This window comes from Tiliqua scincoides, chromosome 3 (genome assembly GCF_035046505.1).
Source record: "Tiliqua scincoides isolate rTilSci1 chromosome 3, rTilSci1.hap2, whole genome shotgun sequence".
In the NCBI taxonomy this organism is placed as follows: Eukaryota; Metazoa; Chordata; class Lepidosauria; order Squamata; family Scincidae; genus Tiliqua; species Tiliqua scincoides.
The window spans coordinates 191,512,978-191,533,840 of NC_089823.1; the positions used below are offsets into that span (position 1 = coordinate 191,512,978).

General features: G+C 47.0%; 1 protein-coding gene across 5 annotated transcripts; it reads right to left on the bottom strand.

The window, feature by feature from the left end:
• Positions 1-716: 716 nt before the first annotated feature.
• Positions 717-19,887, bottom strand: HPS1 (HPS1 biogenesis of lysosomal organelles complex 3 subunit 1). 5 transcript variants are annotated; one of them, XM_066620294.1, is made up of 19 exons: positions 19,701-19,887; positions 16,270-16,386; positions 15,913-16,050; positions 14,570-14,712; positions 13,762-13,870; positions 13,277-13,437; positions 12,844-12,946; positions 12,519-12,605; positions 12,178-12,247; positions 11,707-11,774; positions 9,447-9,614; positions 9,080-9,259; positions 8,725-8,792; positions 7,202-7,327; positions 6,578-6,646; positions 5,841-5,982; positions 5,504-5,617; positions 5,140-5,222; positions 717-4,699 (listed from the first exon to the last, which is right to left on the bottom strand). In XM_066620294.1, the coding sequence occupies exons 2-19, from the start codon at positions 16,384-16,386 to the stop codon at positions 4,537-4,539; spliced, it is 2,109 nt and encodes a 702-aa protein (XP_066476391.1). In that variant the 5' UTR covers positions 19,701-19,887; the 3' UTR covers positions 717-4,536. The 5 variants fall into 5 exon arrangements, 3 of the variants coding, with proteins under 3 accessions (XP_066476391.1, XP_066476392.1, XP_066476393.1); XM_066620295.1 differs by lacking the exons at positions 16,270-16,386; positions 19,701-19,887 and adding an exon at positions 16,201-16,257; XR_010794092.1 differs by lacking the exons at positions 717-4,699; positions 5,140-5,222; positions 5,504-5,617 and having other exon boundaries at positions 5,969-5,982; positions 7,202-7,253.
• Positions 19,888-20,863: the final 976 nt, after the last annotated feature.

Genomic DNA, 20,863 nt, shown 5'->3' on the forward strand with positions numbered 1-20,863 from the left:
ACCCTCTGCCCACTCACCTCCACTGCTCCTCCTCCTTTCGCTTTCCAATTTCTCTGGATTGGAAAAGAGTCAGACAAGAGCACAAGAGGAAGTGGAGACTAGTGGGCTATGCACTGGAGGCATGGTATTCATGGCACCGGTAAGAGGGGACAGCATTTGGCAGGCTGCCTTCGGGGCCAGCTTTGTCAGCAGTATTGTTTTGCATGAAAAAGGGTCTGACACAAGATTGTAGTAGTTTGCTGGGGTGACCTTAAGAGCTGTGGAGCCCAACTGGAAACATGGGGGGGGGGGGCAGATGCACAGCCAAAGTCAGTAAAATCTTAGAGATATATGGTGCCCTAGCATGGGGGGCCCTTAGGTACAGATTCCAGTTGAAAGCAATTAGTCCAATTGGCTTAAAGCAGACCCTGTTGTCAGGGAAAGAGATAATGAGCAGATGGGACAAGCAATGGGTCTATTTTTACTGTATTGTTTTACAGCACTTTGACTATATAACGAAAGGTTTTGTTTTACCTTCCAAACTTTGTTCCTGGCTTCTCTGCACTGGAAAGAACAGAAATATTTCCAATGACATACATACCCAGTTGCAAGGGCTGCTTTAGTCACAAACACAAAACAAGGGAAATCCAAATTAATTCTGTGCTATTGTGCTTCAATCAATATATTGAACAGCGGAACAGTAAAAGGTCTGATTGAAAGACATGAGCTATAAACTATTCAAAACTAGAGCACTCAAGATGTTTTATTTGGATTTTGTCTTCCCACTATTTAGAATGACGTCCCTAGTCGTAGTGTATAAGGTTTACAAGATCTCATAACCGTTATTTATTATCAGTTTTATGTTTAGGAAAAACATTTAATGGTTGATATTAATTGCAAAGTGCTTTTAAAAAAAAAGAACAAAGTACTGTAATAAAACACATAAAAAGACAAACCTTGCCCAAAGGGCTTACAATCCAAAGCTACAATGTGAGGCACACAGACTCGTTAGGAAAAGCCATTCAACTCAGAAGGAACTACAGTACTTCTGAACGAACATACTTAGGACTACACTGTAAGCTCGTTTATGTTACATTATGGTTAGCAACTTTCAGTCTCAAAAGACTATGGTATAAGCCTGCAGCACCCAGTATTCCTGGGTGGTCTCCCATCCAAGTACTAACCAGGCCTGACCCTGCTTAGCTTCCGAGATCAGACAAGATCGGGCATGTGCAGGGTAACAGTTGTACACACACAGAAATTCCTAATATTTATTTAAAGGATCCCTCTACTGCTTTTCTAAAAAAGCCAAAACGGTGTACAAAGCATAAATGACAAAAATCACACAGTGCCTTGTAGTCAGAGCTGGCCTTAGGGGAATTTGACCAAATTGGGCCCTGTGCCTGTAGGGGCCCCACACTGGGGCAGCTTGCTCTGTACTTGACACTCTGGCATGGAATCTTCCATGCCAAGGCATCACGAGGAGAGTGTAGCAAGTGGGGCATTGCTGCTAGATGGCCCTCCCTCCTGCCTGCCCCTGGGTCAGAACTGCTTGAAATCTCCCCCTCCGGTGCCTCGCCACTTGAAATCTGCTTGAAATCTCCCCCTCCGGTGCCTCGCCACTGCCACTCGTGCTGGCGAGTAAGGGTCCTGAGGGGGTGAGCTCCCCCCCAAAAAACGTTTTGCATTGGGCCCTGCAGCTCTTACAGCCAGCCCTACTTGTAGTTCATGTTACAACAAATGCCTCTAATGAAACATTCTGGAAATAATAAACCTTTCCCACATTTTTAGCCCTCCCTCCCAGTAGCATAGGGAAGTGTGCACGGTTCCGCCCTCCCCATTTTATCCTGTGAGGCAGGTTGTGCTGAGACACACAGACCGGGGTCAAGTTACCCCGTGAACTTCATGGTTGAGGAAAAACGTGACTGGACTCTTCTCAGCCCAGTCCAAGTTAGTCATCACATCACATCGCCTTGCTTCTCTTCTATCTCTGCATCCAACTGGATGTGAGGATTCCATACTTTCTGCATCCATCTTCCTCAGAAACATATATTTTTGACATCACCTGACAGTTTCAATTATAGCCATATCTAGAACTGCCATATCTGAACACCCTAACCCTTGCAGTGACAATGTCCTTCATATAACCTAGGGAAGTTGTTAATGGATTTAAAGATAAGGATATTTACAAGATGTAATGACGTAAGTATTTTAAAATTTTCAATAAATTCCCCATTTTCACATATTAAAGTCATCTGCTTTTTTTCTAACACTTGTAATTTAGTCACACGCTCAGTTTCACAGGAATTGTGCAACACCTACAGATGTTTTATGAAGATTCTCCTTAGGCTCAATCAATCTTGTCTGTTTTACCTTTCCAGACATTGCCTGATGAAGATCTTTCTCGCAGTGTATATAAAAACTGTATAGATCTATTACCCAAGCTTATAAAAGTGCCTAATATTACAACAGCCTTTCAACATCTTTTCAGAGGTAGACCCCTATTTTTCTGATATTCTCTGAATTTCTTCAACCTTACTTGAAAACACTGGGAAAGTTCAGCATCTGATTGTTATTTTATTACAAAACTGTATTGTATAGCATTCTTATTCCATTAAGAAGTCTAATTTCTGACAAAACTAAACCTTTCCATTGATGAAGTATCCCTCAAGATTCATCTTCTGCCAAAACTAGTTAGTTGATATTAGAGATAAGTCAATAGTGAGGTTCTATTTTATGTTATCCATGCATTTAAAAAAAAAACAGGCCACAGTATCAATATTTATCTCCTCTGCTAAATTTTTCCTAATCCACAGTAGGGCTTCTAAAAGGTGTATCTGTTGCTTTTGTTCTGAAGTCCATCATTCATGAATCTGGAGCAGTATCTAGAAAAAAAGCCTTGTGATAAAGCAACAAACTTTTGTGAAGCTTTATATTAAAGATACATATTCAGAGTTATTCTTTGCATAATTTTATAAGAAATATATAGACATTTGCAGATTATATTGTTAGTTAACAGTTTCTGTCACTGAGTTAGTACTTTATTTGCGATACAAACTGGCATGTAGCTATAGTATTCTTTTAAAAGATTGCTGTTCAGTTCATTTACAAAATGTTTAGCTTATTCCTCTAGGTCAATAGTTCCCAAAGTCCTACTTGGACTTTGGGACTGTAGTAAGTGTTTGTGGGGGTAGGGCAGTGGCTGGGGAGGAAGCCACAGCACCACGCTGATCATGGTGCTGTGAGGATCCAGGGGCTTTCACACTTACCTGGGGGATCATGCTGGCCTCTGGCAGGGTCCAAGGCTCACAGCCCCACAGCAAACCTCCCTGTGGATGCACAGAACTCCGATCGGAGCTCCAATCAGAAAGCAGAAGTGGGTTCTGATCAGCGATCAGAACTCTGTGCAGCTGCAAGGAGGCTGAGGGCTGCGAGCCTCTTAGACTCTGCCAGAGGCCAGCACGACCCCCCAGGTAAGTGTAAAAGCCACTGGGTTCCCACAGCAATGTGATCACTGCAGTGCCCTTGAGGCACCTATTCCTTGGCTGCTCTTCTTAAGGGGGAATGGCCCATTTCTGGTTTCCCTGATGGCCCATGACCCACCAGTTTGAGAACCACTGCTCTAGCTATTTTGTTTATCTTTAGATATATGTACACTCATCCTGCACGTCATTTTGGTATGCATTGCGCTGCCACCTTATCCATATGAGTATATACATATAAAACCTGAGGCTGTTTTTCTGGTGTGCATTACATGAAATGGCATTCTGGTGCTTTCCATCACACCATTGCATACACACAAACCAAAAGCCAAACTTTGGTGTTCAGAAGTCCATGTGCAAAGCTACCTCTGACTAGAGGTCCTGAGATAGAAACTTTTTGGAAAAACAGTTCTGGGAGCAGGAAAAGTTTGAGTGTTTTGCCATCCCTATCACTTTATCTTTTACCCTGGAGTACACCTTTCTATCCTACTGCCCACTGACAGAGTTCCACCTCACAGGATTAGCCAGTTGGAACCTGTAAGCTTCACTTATGGGAAGTTTTCATGCAACTGAACCCATGCCTTTCTTCTCTATTTCTTAAGGACAACAAAGAAATAACCTTCCGAATGTAGAGAAAATCTGATCCTGCCCAGAGCAGCTGTGACGCCTTCTAAGAGCCTGTTCTAACCTCTTTCGCATGTGACAGTCACAGGAAAAGCCTTGGCCACAGATACTTCTGGCTGCCATGGGACCCTTTCCTACACAGGTGAGGAGGCTACATGGATGCATGAAAAGGACAGAAAAGGTTTCAAAATTCAAGTGGTACACTAGGTCTCAATATCATGTTAGCATCACCTTGTGAGCCATCAGTCCCATATGTTCTAATGGCCTCAGACAAGTTATCATCACTCTTTGAGGACAACGGTGTTTGCGTCTCCATGGCAGGAAGGGAAAACAGTCTGGTTTGCCAGCTTTGCAGAGTCCAGCCAAATGCTAGACACAGGCAAGTCCTGTCCCAAAGGAAGTAGGGTCACGGAGAAACCCCAAGATCACACTGGGGTAGCAATCAAGGCCCCTAAAGCAGGGGGATGCGAGTTGGTTCCCACAGTTGCCGAGCCAAATTACACGCCTGCTGGATCACAAACTCAGTGGGCACAATGCCCAGGTGGATGGTCAGCAGCTCATAACACTTCACCACTTCACCTGCATGACTCTTACTATAGTAACGGAGCAGTTTCCTGCATGGGAGAGACAAAGTTAGAAAATGGATGACAGCATGTGGGAGGGAGGCAGGACTAGGAAAAGGAGAGTTCTACAGCATTTCTCTGATCAGCCAGCAAAAGCCACCAACAGGATTACAAAGGCTGCCGTAATGTGCATATGCAACCGGAGGCAGGTTCAGAGCAAATGGCAATCCTCCTCTACTTAAAGTGAGCCTCTTTCTAGTGTACCCATGACATCCAGCTAAGACAGGCACTGAGTTCAGGTGACTGCAGCGCCTCCAACCATGGAAGAGGCACAACTAGACCTTGGGGCAAAGCCCTGTACAGCCGGTGTCAGGATGAGAAATAGTGGGGTAATGGCTGACCTATCACCCTTCTCCGCCAGCCACGTGGATCTCCCTGGTTGGAGTTTCTCCCTCTCCACTACTACCTGAGTCGCTGGGAATCTTGCTCACCTGTAGTAGTCACCTGCTAGCGTCCCAATAGGAGCTGAATCATCAGAAAGCACTGGTATTTCCGTAACTTCCAGTTTATACCCCTGCAGGGACACAGAAGCAATAAGAAGTTGGCAGGAAAAGATTTACAAGAATTGTGGCTAATACAGGGACTGCTCTGTCTGTGTCATACTATCCTCATCATTATGAGTGATCAATATTTCTTCTTATTGTTGTTTTTATCCCATTCATCTGCAAGTTGCTCAAGGGTAGTGAACAAATTCCCTCCTCTCCTCTTTAACTACCAGAACCCTGTGAAGTACTGATTTAGCTGAGAGAATTAACTGGTTCGCTTTCCCCTCAGGCTCCAAGCTCCTTCACATACCATCTCATTCTCAAACCAAAGGAAATAGGTGCAATAGTAGTCTCCATCCCGCACCGTCAGCATGGTATAGCCTTTCTGCAAGTAGCTCCGAGCCAATGCCACCAGTGACCACACCTGGGAAGCAAGGGAGACGGGATGGAACATGCGTCAGAGCAGGCCCCATTCCCACATTCTGAGCCTTCCAACCCATTACCTCAGAGCCCCAATTGCTGCAGATTCTCTGAGTCACATTCACACAACACTGTAACCAACCCATTGCTTCTCCTCCACCATCAAAACTTTGCCTGCCTCCAAACAACCAAGAAGAGATGCTCCACGCAGGCTGGGGGAACATTACCTTCTCCTTAATGAAGGCAGGCAGAGGCCCCTTGCCAAGTTCTGAAACAGAGTCATCTGCCACATCAAGCGATGGGGCCACCATCTGTCCTGCTGTGCGGTCCACGTAGATGAAATGTACAAGACCTGGGAAATCCTCCAGGTATGTGGAGATAAACAAGTTAAGGGCTTTGTTGGTGGTAAAGAGGCTAATTCCACTCCTTTTGATACCTGGATAGCCCTGTCGGTAGTTCTGCTTTTTCCTTTCACAAAAACCTTTTCAACATAAAACTCCTCTCTCTATCTATTGCCCCATCACTGAGTCAAATGGCATCTCATGTTGGCCTCCTCCAAGCGCCTGACTGACCTGGGGTCAAAAATACTTCCCCACCTCCTGTTTGATATGATGGGTAATTTCCCCCAACATGATGGAAGCCTGGTTTCTATGGCCCTGCTCCTCAGAGCCCAGAGAACACAGCTATGCTCACTATACACCTGTTCAAGCCCTGTGCCACTTAAGTAGACACAATTGACTTCAACTGTGGGTGGTGGAGACAAGCATTTCATCTCAAAGGCTTTTCATCCTGGCAAAATCTGAAAGATTTTGATGTAAGGACGGGCAGCAGGAGAAATCAGTCCCCCTCTTTAGTGGGTGAACTCTCTCCCCAGCACCCATATTAACTCCTCCAGAATTTTTATTTTTAATGGAGCACTTCTGACATCACCAGCCAGCATGGCAGAAGAGCAGGCCTGAAAGGATATGATACCATCGTGACATTACGCTTACTCTTCACCAGTAGAAAGTCCCTCCAGTCTTGGAGCTTATCCCTGCCAACAAATAGGTAGAAAAAACAAGCAATAAATTAAAGGACCAGTTTATGGACATGTGTTTCCCTTCATCCATATCAAGTTAAGTTTCCTAACCAGAACTTCAAACTCCTCCCTGGAGAAAAGGGATCAAGGGCAGAATGCTTGCCTTTCAAGTCTCCTGTCACTTCTTTCACAAACAAAGCCTCCATGGGCTACTGCAATGGAGGTGAATTGTGCAGTAGTAGGAGAACCAAAAACATCTACTAACCAGGCCTACGAGTGTGGGATAAGAAAAGGTGGAAATTAAGCCAAGGGTCGGGGTGACCGCAGAAGCAGCCACAAAGGATGCACTATGACTGCAAAGCATCAGCTTGTGCTGGACAGCAATGGGAAGGTGCAGACTGGAGTTATTTCACCATTTAGAAGACAGCTGTGCTAGAAAGAACTTCAAGGCATGCATCATCAACATACATCAAGAACTTATGTGACACACATCATCAGCATACACACAAACTACGGTGATCCTGACATCTTTCCCCCTGTAGTTCCATCATCGTGCTCCACCTCACTTACCTTGTGAGCTGTTGTGCCCGATCCAGTATGTTCTGAGGCAAGCCTTGGGCCCCTGAGGATCCAAGAAAAAGAAACCGGTACACCGTGCAGAGCTGCCGCCGGATACTGGAAAATGCCTGCAGAAGCCTGCACCAACCCAGATATTGGCATGCATGAAATATGTCTCTTATTATCAGGTATGATCCCGATCAGGGCCTGGTTTTCTAGAACTGGGGCCCTTCAGGCTTCTCAAAGGTCATACCTTTACCGCAGACAAACCAGTCTGTCGTTCCTTTCCTCCAGGAAACAATAATCTTTTGGAGGCAGGGACAGTGGCATAGCTAAGGGACAACTGCCCCAGGTGCCACCCATGGGGGTGCCTTTCTGAGGCCTTCTGAGCCATGGGAAGACTGTGCTGCTGGAAGTCTTAGAAAAGCATCTCCAGTTTTAGCGAAAACTGGAAGTGCTTTTCTAAGGCCTTCTGAGGGGTAGGTGTTAAAAAATTTGTTTCCCCGGGTGCCAGATGGCGTAGCTACACCACTGGGGGGGGGAGGTGCTGTGGATCGCTCAGAAAACTACAATTCTTAAAATTACTTGGAAGATGCCATCATAGTTAAAGTGGTACAAAAAGTCATACAAGTTCACCGTGTTGATGTGCACTGTGTTTCTGAGCCAATCACTTGTTTAGAAGAAGTAGGAAAAAAGTACACAGGCAGTCCTGGGACTACTCTAACAGAGGAGGGGGAAGCATACATTTAGATGCTGCTTCACATAAAAAGCTTCCTGCGATGAAGAGGTCAATATAATAAGAGGCTTAGACAGACTGATTCCTTAATACAACTCCTTTGGAAAATTCTTCCTTTCCCCTCTTTACCTCCATTTTATATCCTTAGCTCTTTGGCTGTCTCTCAGGCACTATTCCCCGCCCCACCCCCTCCCCTCCAAACACATCCCAAACCTTCCTTTACTTCTGCTTCCAACCTGGCCTCCTACTGGCTGAAGTTCTGACTGTGGGCTCCATGCTAGCCTGAAGGGAGTGTGGATTTTGCCAAGCCGCCTTCCTCCCAGATGTGCTGTTTTCACACATACAGGTGGATAGTCAAACATGCACTCCATGTTCTTTTTCTGTAACACTGGCTTAAATTTTTATTTCACATGTTTGCTCTTCCAGTGCCTGCGACTGTATTTCTTGAATCTTAAGAGAACCATGGCTGTGCATATGTCCTGCTCCAAACCCGATCCTTCCGCTGTTTTCCTAACTTGCATCCAATGGAGGAAGCAGCACAGAGCCAGGAGCATTCTCCTACCCTTATTATCTATGCAACCAGCCTCTCCCCAGTTCTGCAACTCTCAATCTTCAAACTCCCTCTGCTTCATTCTCCTCCAATTGCTTCAATTACTCTTCAAGGAATTTTCAAGAAAGCTGTCCATAGGAAATGCCTTGCAGGGTCCTCCCCCCAAGGCAATGAATTCCATCAGTTCTGATCCCAAACTGTATTTCAGGCTCCCTCCCTACCATCTCCCCTACCCCAGCTGATACTCACTCCCAGGAACTCCTGGTCTCACTTCGAGAGAAAACTTTATTCTTAAATTCCAGCCAAGTGTTCTGTAACTGAGAAACAGACAGGTAGGACCACCAAGTGCAAAGCACACTGTGATTTGCATCTTTTGACAGCCCCTATTCTTGGTCAGTAGGATTATCATCCTTCATACTATTATAAGTGGGAACTTCTTGCCTGTTCAGTTCCACCCTACCTACCACACCTGATGCTTGCTGCTCTCACCTGCCAACACATCACCAGGTTCCATCTTATCTGTGTAGCAGCATGCCCTGGGAAAAGGTGCCTACCCACTATTTTCCCCCCACTCAGTTCCTGTACAGACAAACACAGTTTGTACCTGTGGCTCTTGCCCACCCAGTTTCTTGACAAACTTGTCCATTCGATGTCTGAGTTCTATCAGGAATGGCTGAGAGCGCAGGGGGTGCCCAGTCTCATGCCCCTCTCTCAGTTTCTTCTCCAGCACAAGGAATCCATCCAGCAGCTGATAAAGGGAGAGTGCCACATGGGAACTGGGGCCCTGCAGGGCAGAGGGAACACTCTGTGAGACCCAGGCTAGGTACACATCAAGCTCTGTTTATTTAGGAATTTGTATCATGCCCTTCAGTTTTCCACTCTCAAGGTGGTTCAACAACACATTAAAATAATAATAAAAAAGAGTTAAAACAGCAGAACAAAAGCACAGCAGTTTGGCTGAACCAGCTCACCTTAGTGAGAAGGACCAGTGAAATCCCTGGCCAGAGGGGAAGACAGTGCATGGTGTGAGGCATCATGGGACAGTAGCCTTCCTTCAAGTTGGCATCAAGAAAAATTCTCCGTGGATTAGCGGCATCAGGTGTTGGGGGCACCAGAGCCTGGAGGGAATCCTCAGCTATCTGGGGAGAGAGCATACAGTTGCCATGGAATCAGGATCTGATTAACCACAGAATACATTAGGGTGAATGTTCCAAGGTCTCCAATTTCCCTGCCATTTGCTGATTCAGCACTAGTTCCACGTACTTACAGTTCCAAGAAGCAAACATGAACTTGGGAAAATCCTATAAGTGACAGGCTGGGGTTCTCTTTAAGGTCCAGTTCTCTTTATGGTCCTTTGAGCTACAATAGGGTTGCCCCCCCACACACACCTTAAAAGATACTTTAATGAGGGTGGAAGGCATATCGTAAGGCACGTGCCCTCCGAGGCAAATTCACCTCCTCAGGATCCTTTCAGAGGTGAAGAAGGAGTCCCCCTCATTGCTAAAGAGATCCTCCGGTGCTGGTGAATTGGGCTTCAGTGACACACAGAATGTGAATTTCTAAAAGCCCAATTCCTTCCCCTGTTGTTGGGAGTCAGGCTGAAGGAAAGCAAATGGCAAGTTCCTTGCTTCTCTCCAGCCTGTCAGTTCCCAGCCCCAGCCAGCTGATGGCTCATACCTGCAGACTGCCCCTTGCTGAGAAGATTCCCTGGCAGTATGAGGGAAGTGTGAATGCACAACTCTGCTGGATTTTCAGGTTTGAAGGGAATGTCATTCCAGTCCTAAATATGTATTGCAAGGGTATGGGATACCTAAGGTCCAATTCTGCCTAATTTTCTCCCCTGACCTAGGCTCCAAGGTCATCCATATATGGACACCATAGCTTGTCAACATAGGGAGAAAAAAATAGGACCTACAACAAATGTTGCAATGTATCCTTAAGAAGAGTGCTCCTGCTCATGGCTCCAATCATCCTGGAACAGGTGTTATGTAGGACTGCTTGGGATTCACAGAGGACATCGTTTGCATCCTCTTGCATCCTCCTGTCTGCCTGGCCATATAGGGCTAAATGGTTCAGGCTTGGGACTGGCTGCGGTGCATTATTGCTACATGGAGAGGCATTGTACAATGTGGGAAGGAGAGCTTCTTAACCTCGTGCAGGCACGCAACTGACCCAAGTGCCTGCCTCCAGGATACTAAAAGCTATCAAGGAACTAAGTAGGCCAATTCACAATCTCCTCCATTTTCCTTCTCTTTGCCCCTTCCCCTACCCAGTAGATATTCTCAATAATTTCACAGTTCAGCTCCTGGAAGCAAACAGGTCTTTGGGATATCTTAAAATGATTTTTTCCCCTTTTTGATTTACAAACATACATGCTTCTGCATACTGAAGCTGTTGCCTGAGTACGCAGAAAGCACTACCTTATTTCTGGGTAGCCTTGTTTCATTTCTAAACTGAAAAGCGCAGAATCAATGTAGTTTGTTATTCGAGGGAATTATAGTAACTACACAATGTATTTCCAGTGGGACTTAGATGCTATTTTAATGCAATTGTCACAAATGCATTATCTGGCAGCTTTAACAAGTTTATAGCTCTGGAAAAGGAATAAATGGCTGCCAGAAAGTCCCGAGTATTGTTGGGTACAAGGAAAGCAAAAGAAATATAGCAAGTGAATTATTATATACCCCCCCTCTCTCTCTCATGGAAAATAGGAAGGTTTATTATCTCCTAAGGATCCCCCAGTTACTACTAGTTTAGGACTGATAACCAGCTCCTTCACGGAATGGCTCCTCATCCCTTTCCACCTATCCTCATCAGAGCTTCTTTACATTATCGCTTCCTGTGGTGTTTTATACAAATTTGAGGAAATAACTTCCAATTCCCCACCTTAGTAGCAGACTTGTGGTAGTGTGGTCTGCCCAAACTGCAAACACTAGTAAGGTGGGGGAAATGAACGTTATTTCCTCAAATTGGTACAAAACATTGTATGAGGTAACACCATTCAAAAAGCAGGGAATAAGAAAAGGAAAACTTGTTAGTTTTGTTAAACTTGGGAGCACAATAAAACCTGGATACAAGATACATGCAGGTTACAGCAAATGTAGCAAAAAAAAGTGGGGGGGGGGGAGACAGACACTAATATTACCACAACATGGAAATGAAGGGAGGCAGGAACAAGAAGGCAGTAGAAGGAACTAGAACCATGAGCCCAAGTCTGAATCTTTCAGTTACCTGAATGTCAGCAGAATTCGTCTCCCCCTCGCCCTGTGACTCCACACCGTCAACCCAGACAGCACTTCCTTCAGGCAGTGGAGAGAAGAGAGACCAGATATGCCCAGCACCAGGAATGGAAGGGACAGGTGACAGTGACAACAATTAACAGACCCACGAGATTTGCACATGACTCAGGTATCTGCCAGCTGGGGTGACCCCTATGCTAGACCCCCATCTCCTTAGGGACTTCTTGGACAACACTTGTATTCCTCGTTCATACCAGAAAAACAGCTCCGGAGTCAACTGTTCCTTTCCAAAAGAAATGGATAAAATTGCCCCATAGCTGCCACTCACTGTCCTGTGAAGTACCCCTTCTATTGACTCCAGGAGCATTCCAAAACCCCACTCCAAACCCACTAGATCGTGCCCCTTCCATGTTCACGTGCCCTCCTCAGCCTGCCAGAAAGTCCACACAGACCTCATACTCACCTGTGCTCTGTTGGCTAGGGGAAGCCTGGGGGGTGTAGAACTCCTCGGGCATAGAGAGATCATCTGATACCTGAGGGAGGGCGCAAGGGTGTGTGGAAGGGAGCTGACTCAGCAAGATCCCAATCTGGCTCCCTCCCCATCTGCCAGAACAGATACTGTGGGATCCAGCACAGTAATAGTGGGACTAGCCAATCCCAGGATAGGATGGGTCTCACACAGCTTACCAGACACCCCACTGCAACATTCCAACCTCCTATCCATATAACTAAAAGCCAAGTAGGACAGACCCAGAATCCCATTAGGCTTCTGATTGGCAATACCAAGGTCTTGCCTTGACTCACCTGAGAAGATCCACGGGGACAAGGGCTGTTCACTGGGATACTTTCACTGCTTTGGAGCCTCTGAAGGCTTGGCTCACCTTCTGCAGGCTGAAGAGAAACCAGGAGACAGGCACAGTCATGCATGCATCCCTACAGCCCCCAGAGAGAGACCCAGAATCTAACAGCTCTCCACGCAGGGTCCCCACTGAGATAACAAAATATCAGTTGGGGGTCACTCCAGGTGGCCCAACTCAACATAAGCAAATGCCAGAATGGTTCCCAGTAAGTGATCACCATAAGCAGAGAGCCCCCCATGAGCTCAGCCTTTCTCCACCTGGGCATGTACCTGGGAAGTAGGCTGCTCCTTAGAGGCAGTGCTGGGATACAGATCCTGTACAATCAGGAAGAGGGTGAGCAAGTCAGCAGGCCGTAGAGAGCTGGCATTCCGACTGAGGTTGCAGTCAGGAAAAAAGGTACAGAGAATGCCATCTGTTACAAGAGCTAGGTATTAGAAGATGGGGGCATCTTAGGCATTTTGGGAGGAGGGTAGGAGACACAGGGTTGCCAAACATGCAAGGGTACTTCAGCAGAAGTGCGGTGCTTTACAGGGGACTCTGCTTGCAATGAGAGGTACTGCACTGGCAAGAGTTGAACCTGTATTTATTCTTTTACTTTAAAACATTTATATCTCACCTTTCCCCCTGGTAGTAAAGGACCCAATAAAATACAAAAGTTCTAGGGAAGGACCAGGAGGTGGCTGGGTTAAACTGGGGTTTCACCTGGAGTAAAAAGCAAGCAGCTTGGTGTGCACCAGCAGGAAGGCATGAACGACTTCGTGACCAGCACGCTCTGGGCTACTGTTGATGTGCTGCACGACTTGGCGCTCCAAGAACTCAATACACTGTTCACACAACTGCGGGTGGATCAGTCGCTCCACAGCCTGAAAGGGATAGGGCAGAGGAACAAAACTTGCAATGCAATGTCTTTTTCTCCCCTTCAGTCCTGGAGACAGATTCCAGGCAGCTCCTGTTGAGGCACAGCAGGAAAACACTTCCCCAGGTCAGATCCTCCACACATTCAACCCACTTGGACCTGGAAGGAAGCAGCGCAAATAATTCAATGTGCCACCATCCATCCTGTTACTTCCCCTTCTTGGGGGTCACACATTCCTAGCTTGGTTTGCTACTCCATTCTTGTCCACCAAGAGAATGCAGCACACTGTCCTTATTCCCTCACTCCTCAAGGCCAACCCACTTTCCTGTACCTCCACAGCAAAGCTTTGGTCATCCTGACGGAGTTGGCTATAGGTTTGCAGCAGGCTTTGAAAGAGTCCCCAGATGTGAGCACGCTGCTCCAAGTCCACAGGTCGCAACCTAGAAAATAAATGACCTGCCAATCAGTGGGGTGCTGCCCAGGGCGCAGCGTGGGGCTGGTTATTACCTCCCTACCTCCAGGATGCAGGATGAAATTCTCCTTCCAGCTCACTTCTACAGACCTGATCTTGCCCTAAGTTCAGGAACCTGCTAAGGGTGGAGGAGGTCACAGGACTCATCTCTTACAAGAGAGAGCGTAACTATGTCACCCTCCTTAAGTCACCTCCGCAGCAAGACACTGCAGGGCTACGCCAATAAGCCCCCAAAGACTGATCCCACTTTGATGTGGCTTTTCCATGAGTTATAATTTAGGGAGACAGTGACACCAAGCCCCTTCCATAGCATAAGATTACTCAGTGGCAATACTCCATGCAGCTGCAACATGTGCCTATGAATACTGCAACCGCATAGGCAGGATTGTTTGCATGGGTCTTTCCCACCCAGTCAGCACCTTCCTTCCTGATGGTGGGAAAGACCCATGTAATAAGCCCACACACAGAGACCTTCCCAGCCATGTGGAGGCTGCCGTCACATGGTTTGGCGCACATGTAACAGGAGATTTCGCATTAGAAAGGTTCGACGAGATCACACGGAAAGGAAATCCCACTGCCATGAACTCAATGCCTTTCAGAGCTGGACGAAGAAAACTGCTCAGCACAATGGGATTTTTCATTCCCTCCCTTTGGCCCATGAACTCACTCCCTGCGGATGAGGTGGCTGTCGAGTGTGACTAAGCCAAAATGAGCCTCAGCCAGCCTCCTGAGCACATATAGCTTACGGCGCAAGTCATCCTCTCTCTCAGAGCCATCGCCATTCACAGCAATGTACAGGCACTCGCCAAACTGTAGAAAAAGCAAGAAGATTGCATGAAGCTATGCAGGTAAGACAGTATGATACAGGCGCAATTTATAATACAATCTCATTGATCAAGATCTCACTGCAAAGTCCTGATGCATCTAATAAACCACACTGGCATATGCATGACCTGACCAAGCCAAATGCAGCCTACTGGCCATGTGGGGTGCCCATTGGAAACCATCCATTTTTTGTTTTCTCCCTGGGTCTACCAACAGGGCATAGTCCATGTAAAGCTGAGGCGCGCAGAGCTCTGGGAAATCTCTTACAGTAGGAACGGAGACAACATCAGCAGGACCACTCAGGTACTGCCTTTGACACGTTTTCAAAAGGAACAGAGCTAAGAAGCAGAATCAGACCCTGCAGGGGGCAAACTTAGAAATTTACCTGGGGGCATATGTTAATGTCTAGGCCAGGGGTGGCCAACCTTTTAATTTTAGGGTTCCTGGATCGTTAACAATTGTATAGAAGAGGGCATTTCAGCAGGTGCAGCTTGTCATCTCACAGATGACGCTGCACCTGCTGAAATTCCCTCCTCTATACCATCAGGTCTGTGGAACCCCTTGCCACAGGATGTGGTGATGGCATCTGGCCTAGATGCCTTCAAAAGCGGATTGGACAGGTTTCTAGAGGAAAAGTCCATTACAGGTTACAAGTCGTAATGGGTGTGTGCAACCTCCTGATTTTAGAAATGGGCTACGTCAGAATGCCAGATGCAAGGGAGGGCACCAGGACGCAGGTCTCTTGTTGTCTTGTGTGCTCCCTGAGGCATTTGGTGGGCCACTGTGAGATACAGGAAGCTGGACTAGATGGGCCTACAGCCTGATCCAGCAGGGCTGTTCTTATAGGAGTAAATAACTGTACTGTAATTTATTATCATGATCAACAAACACAATCATTTCTATGGTATTCTGGCACAAAGAAGTGCTTTACGAAACTCTTGTCTCCTTTTGCCCCATAGCAGACATCACTGAGAATGACAAAGACCTCCCAAAGGCCACCCAGCAAGCTCAAAGCCAAGAGGGGATTGGAGTCTCCTGCACATTCCAAAATGACATTTTACTCATGATCCCCCACTGACTTCTATCAATCATTCTCTAAGTCTCTAAGGCATGTGGCACAACCAGGGCACTCTCCCAACGTTAGGAGCTCTCCATCTGCATCTTAAGAGGGAAAAGGGGAGTTACCATATGCAACACGTAGAGGTGCTTGCCATTTTCAGCAGCAAAGCAAGTGTATGTGTCCCCCAGCTTCTCCAGCAGCGTCGCACAGGAGATGATCATGGGTGCAAATAGCGTATTTATACTGTCTTCCAAAGCTGGGGGCTGTAGAGAGAAAAAGGGGACAATGGGCAAAATATCATCTTCTGCCAGGAAGCAGCACCTGCTGTGCCCCAACTAACTCTGAGACGCACACATTCATGCGCTTTCTCACACACACCCCTCTCCCAGCCGTAGACACAGAAACAGCCATACCCCGTTTGGCACTGCAATGCTTCCTTTGGGTCCATTCTAGCATCCCTTCTGCTTTTGTTCAAACCTCACCTCGCTGCCACCTTCATCATGGACTCCAAAGCGTTGATGCAGCCTTGCCAGGAAATCTGGGTCAGTCCAGTAGAAGAGGACCTCTGCATTCTCGCTGGCAATCAAAATGCACTTCATCTGCAGAGACAAGCACAGCTCCAAGGAGTGTATGGATTGTGAAAGAGGGAAGAACTATTCCTACAAGCAGGGGACAGGTAATCACAGATAATTTATAATCGTGCTCAGTGTTGTATTTTCTTTACCTAAAATGCAGCTGTGGAGGGCTGCAATCAGGAACAAAAGAGGAAAGATGAAAAGAGACCCTTAAGCTTATGCTTTCAATTATCTGCTCAAACCACTTTTATCTCTCAAGAGGACCTTGTAACTTTTTCCAGTGGGTGGGAAAGGAGCCTGACAGGGTGATTTTGAGCAGTTAAGTAGTAGGAAAGCCACTCCCCTCCAGTTTTTCTGCTTAAAGTGGCAGCCTCCCAAATCTGCTTTTACAGTAAGTAAAAAACAAAGCAAAGCACTCTAAGACCTTACATACATCTTGCATAGTGTCTTGTTTGGCCTTCAGTTAAGCAATTTGGTCAAGGTCAGAAGCTGGGTTTCAATCTATGTAAACTCTTGCTCCTTGTAAAATCTATGTAAAATCAGCTCAGGAATGGGCTGATTTCCATCTTTCATATTACGTTTTACCCTTGTGTCTTAAAATTTACAAAGCATAGGGGCATGCTTAGGACCTCTTAACAGTTAAGGGATAATTGATCTTATTAAGGGATTCCTCTTGCTTAGAAACAGGATTGGTTTGCTGAATTAGTTCAAGAATTCTCAGCAACAAAGTGATCCATCAAAAGTTGGCCAGTGATCAACTAGTAAGTCACAAACCCACCCCTGAGTTAATCATTTAAAAGGGTCTAAAGTTGCAGCTGTCCACAGCCAAGCACTAAGTTATAAGAAAAAGAAACAAGATAAGTTATCCTGGATGCCCTTCAAGTGCAATGGAAGGATAAAAACAAATAAAATAAACAATTGGCTAGATTTGTTTAAAAATGGCTAATTCAGAAGAGCTGCTACTGTGAAGATTATATTTGTGCATGAAAAATAGAGAATGGAAGCAAGGAGGTCACCAAGTTCCCTAAAGATCTTTCTAGATGTGTTTTTCCAAACACCAGGCACAATGAATCCAGAATAATGCATTGCTAGACCAAATGGCAAGATCAAGAACTAACAGGATCAAGAGGGATACAAACAAAAACAGCAGTTGATGCTCAACACCCCATCACCCTATACTGTAACATTTCTTTGATGTTCCTTTTCTACCACATCCAGTTTCATGCTACTTAGCCTGCAATCCTATACACACCTACCTGGAAGTAAGCCTGACTAAAAACAATGGGACTTACTTCTGAGTAAATATGTACAGGATTGTGCTGTTAGTCTTCAAGGTTCTATTGCTTCAAGCCTCTGTTGTTTCAACAGTCTAACCCTAATTAAATTCCCATGTGGTGATGCAGCAGTGCTGGCATGCGTTCCCCTGCATCCTGCAGAAGAATTTCAGCCATAGAGGTATCCTCAGGGTAAGGGGACATTTCCTGGGTAAGCTGCAGCAGTCCCAGCGGGTCAACTCAGACCTGCACCAACTATAGACCTGCACAGCTATGACACAAGTCCAAATTGATCTGTGTCAGTGGATCAGGAAGAGAAATGGGATTGGTGCTGCCCTTCCCAGGCCAGATCCACCCACCCCCATCAATGGGGTCAGGTGAGTTGGAGTGCCCAGTGGGCTGTACATGCCATTTTCAGCAGGTGGGCTGGCTAGAAGCCATTGTTCTTCCAACTGCCAGAATAAGACAAGCAAAGCACAAGATAGGTGGACCAAGTGGCCAGCCCTCATGGCAGAAAGTTCAAAATGATCAGGGGAAGCCCTTTTGCATGAAACCCACTTGGGGGTTCACTTTAGAAAATGGAGGGAAAAGTAAAAAAAAATAAAAGGCAGTTCCCCACATGGTGTCTGAACATGACTGAGCCAATACTCTCTTGTACAAAGGCATATCCCAGTGCTGGAAAGCAAAGTTAGGTGACAGGAAATTCAAGTCAGTCTCTTATCCACTTATGGCAGTCAGGTGCGCCTGTTACATGACAAGCTATCCAGGTGTGGCAAAGACAGATGCACAGCACCAAATCTCCTGCTCTCCTGCATTGTGAATTACAGAAATAATTCCTTAAGAGGAATAATTCCCCTGCCTGGCAAACCAGACAAAATATGGCTAGAAGCAGACTGGGTCATGCAAAACTCAGGCAACACAGAACTGAGTTTTGTAATGGAACACTCTGGACATAAGAAGAGCCCAGCTGGATCAGAGCAGAAACTCTATTTAGTCCAGCATCCCCATTCCCACAGTGGCCAACCAGTTGCCTGCATGAAGCTGAGCATGAAGGCAGCATCAGCCTCCCCACCACCACCACAAGTGGTATTCAGAGGCGTTTTGTTTGGCACTCAGGAATAACGGGTGTTGAAAGACCTAGTCTCTTTGAATCTGTCTAATCCCCCTCCAAAGCCATCTAAGCCAGCAACCATCATCAGCACATCTTGGGGCAATAAACTCCATAAAGTTAATGATGTGTTGTCTGGAGAAGTACTAGCTTGTTTTGTCTGCCCTGACTCTCCTGGATGGCCCAGAGCTCGGATGCTATCACAGAGAGAGCAGATTCTCTCTGGCCAGTATTTCTATACAGTTCATCATCTGACAAGCCTCTGTCCTGCCTTTCCTCCTTGCTCTCTGAGAAGGGTCAGTGGACACTTTGGGTATTTGCAGTGAGCTGGGAGAGGAGCTGTCCTTGCAGCCCTGCTTCTCCACAAAGGAGACGTGGCACCAAGTGTGTGGTGGTGAGTTCATTCTTGCAAAGGAGAGAAGGGACAGCCAGCCATCCAGCCCACTTCTCATCCCCCAGGCACCAGACTTCTGTCACGGGATAGCATGAACAGTGGATTACTTGTTCCCTGCGAGGAGGAAGAGGATGGGTGGACATGAAATTTAACTTTATCTCTTATTCCATTTACACATCTAAAGGAAGAGCAGGGGAGGGTCAGAACCACCGTCCAGGAAGAGCTGAGCAGCTTGTAACGTTAGGACAGAATGGGAGTTATGAGCACCTATGAGGAGCGCATGAAGCCGTTTCTGCCCAGCGTTGCATATACGCAACAAGGACCAAACGGGCACACCTGTGGGCTGGGCAGAAAGGGGTTAAGTGCCCGCCAAGTGAGCTCCAACGAAGCCAAAGTTGCCAAACTCGGAGGTGGAGGAAAAGAGGCGACTAAAGTGCAACTGCTGCCTGCGGCGAGAGAAGGGGGAGCAGGAGACCCGATGGGTGCCTGCGGCGATCCTTCCCCGCTCCCAGGGGTGGCACTTCCAGCTCAGGAAGAGCCCGCGCCTTGCCAGGCTGCCTACCTTCCCCTTCCTGAGACACGCCTCGAAGCAAGGCGGGGACCGATCGCCGAGCAGGAGGCCACGCGGGGACTTTTCCACTCCCACTCTCGGCCTGGAATGCCGGCAGCGGCCACTGCGGGGCTGGTGGTCGACGGTGCCCGGGCGCAGGGGCGGGCGGGCGCGCGGGCGGGCTCTCTTCTTGCAGGAGCTGCCGCCAGCCGCGCGCGTGACTCAGCCCCGGGGAAGCATGTGACCCGCCGACTCGGGAGCTCCTCCCCGCCCAGCCGCCCTCCCGCCCGGCCGGGGCGTGGAAGATGCTGGGGTGCTTTCCTTGGCACGCGTCCGGCGCTCCCAGGACGACTTTTCCTACCTGCTCGCAAGTGGAGGGCGAGGGTCGCTGCAGCAATCCAGGGATGGAGGGAGACAAACCCCCACCTAGGAGGGTCCTCCAACTCGGGGCGGGGAAGGAGGATGGGGCGTCCCTAGCGCTGCTTTTCTCCTCCTTTGCCACCCCAGCTGTTGGTCCGGAAAATATTCAACAGGTGCAGCTTTCTCCAGCCTGGTGGTGCGAAGCTTCTTCGCAGTAAAGCAAAACACCGACTAGTAGAGGCCCCTCAGTCTCATTTGACTAGCAGAGCCTCCTGCTGTCTGCATCGAACCCCACCCCACACACCCCATGCTCTCTCCTTTGGGATCCTGGGCACCCTCTACACTACCACTGAGTGGGGTCGGGGTAAACTCCGGAATGCAGGAGTCGCTCTTGACAGCCCCCATAGCCACACCCCGCGAAGCTTACACAGCAACAGTAATCCACTTTACATTTCTCCATTGGAGTGTTTTCTTCTCCTATCAGTTATTCCTACTTTGAAACTCCTTCTACTTCATTTAAAGAGCTGGCTCATTTCATCCCAAACTCTTGGGAGTGTGATGCAGTACCTTAAAACAAACAAATGTGTAAAAACTCAAATACTGAATTTTAGAACTTCCCAGTTAAATATAAAATGTATATATAAAATATAAAAATTAAAAAGTTATAAATGTATGCTTATAAGTTAAATATAAAAGGTATTCCTGTTCTATCCTATGTATGTGTACTTGAGGGTAAATCCCACTCTGTCCATAAGAATTATTCCCTTATAAATTTGCATAGGGTTGTTCCCTAAATGTGGCATTAACTACATACT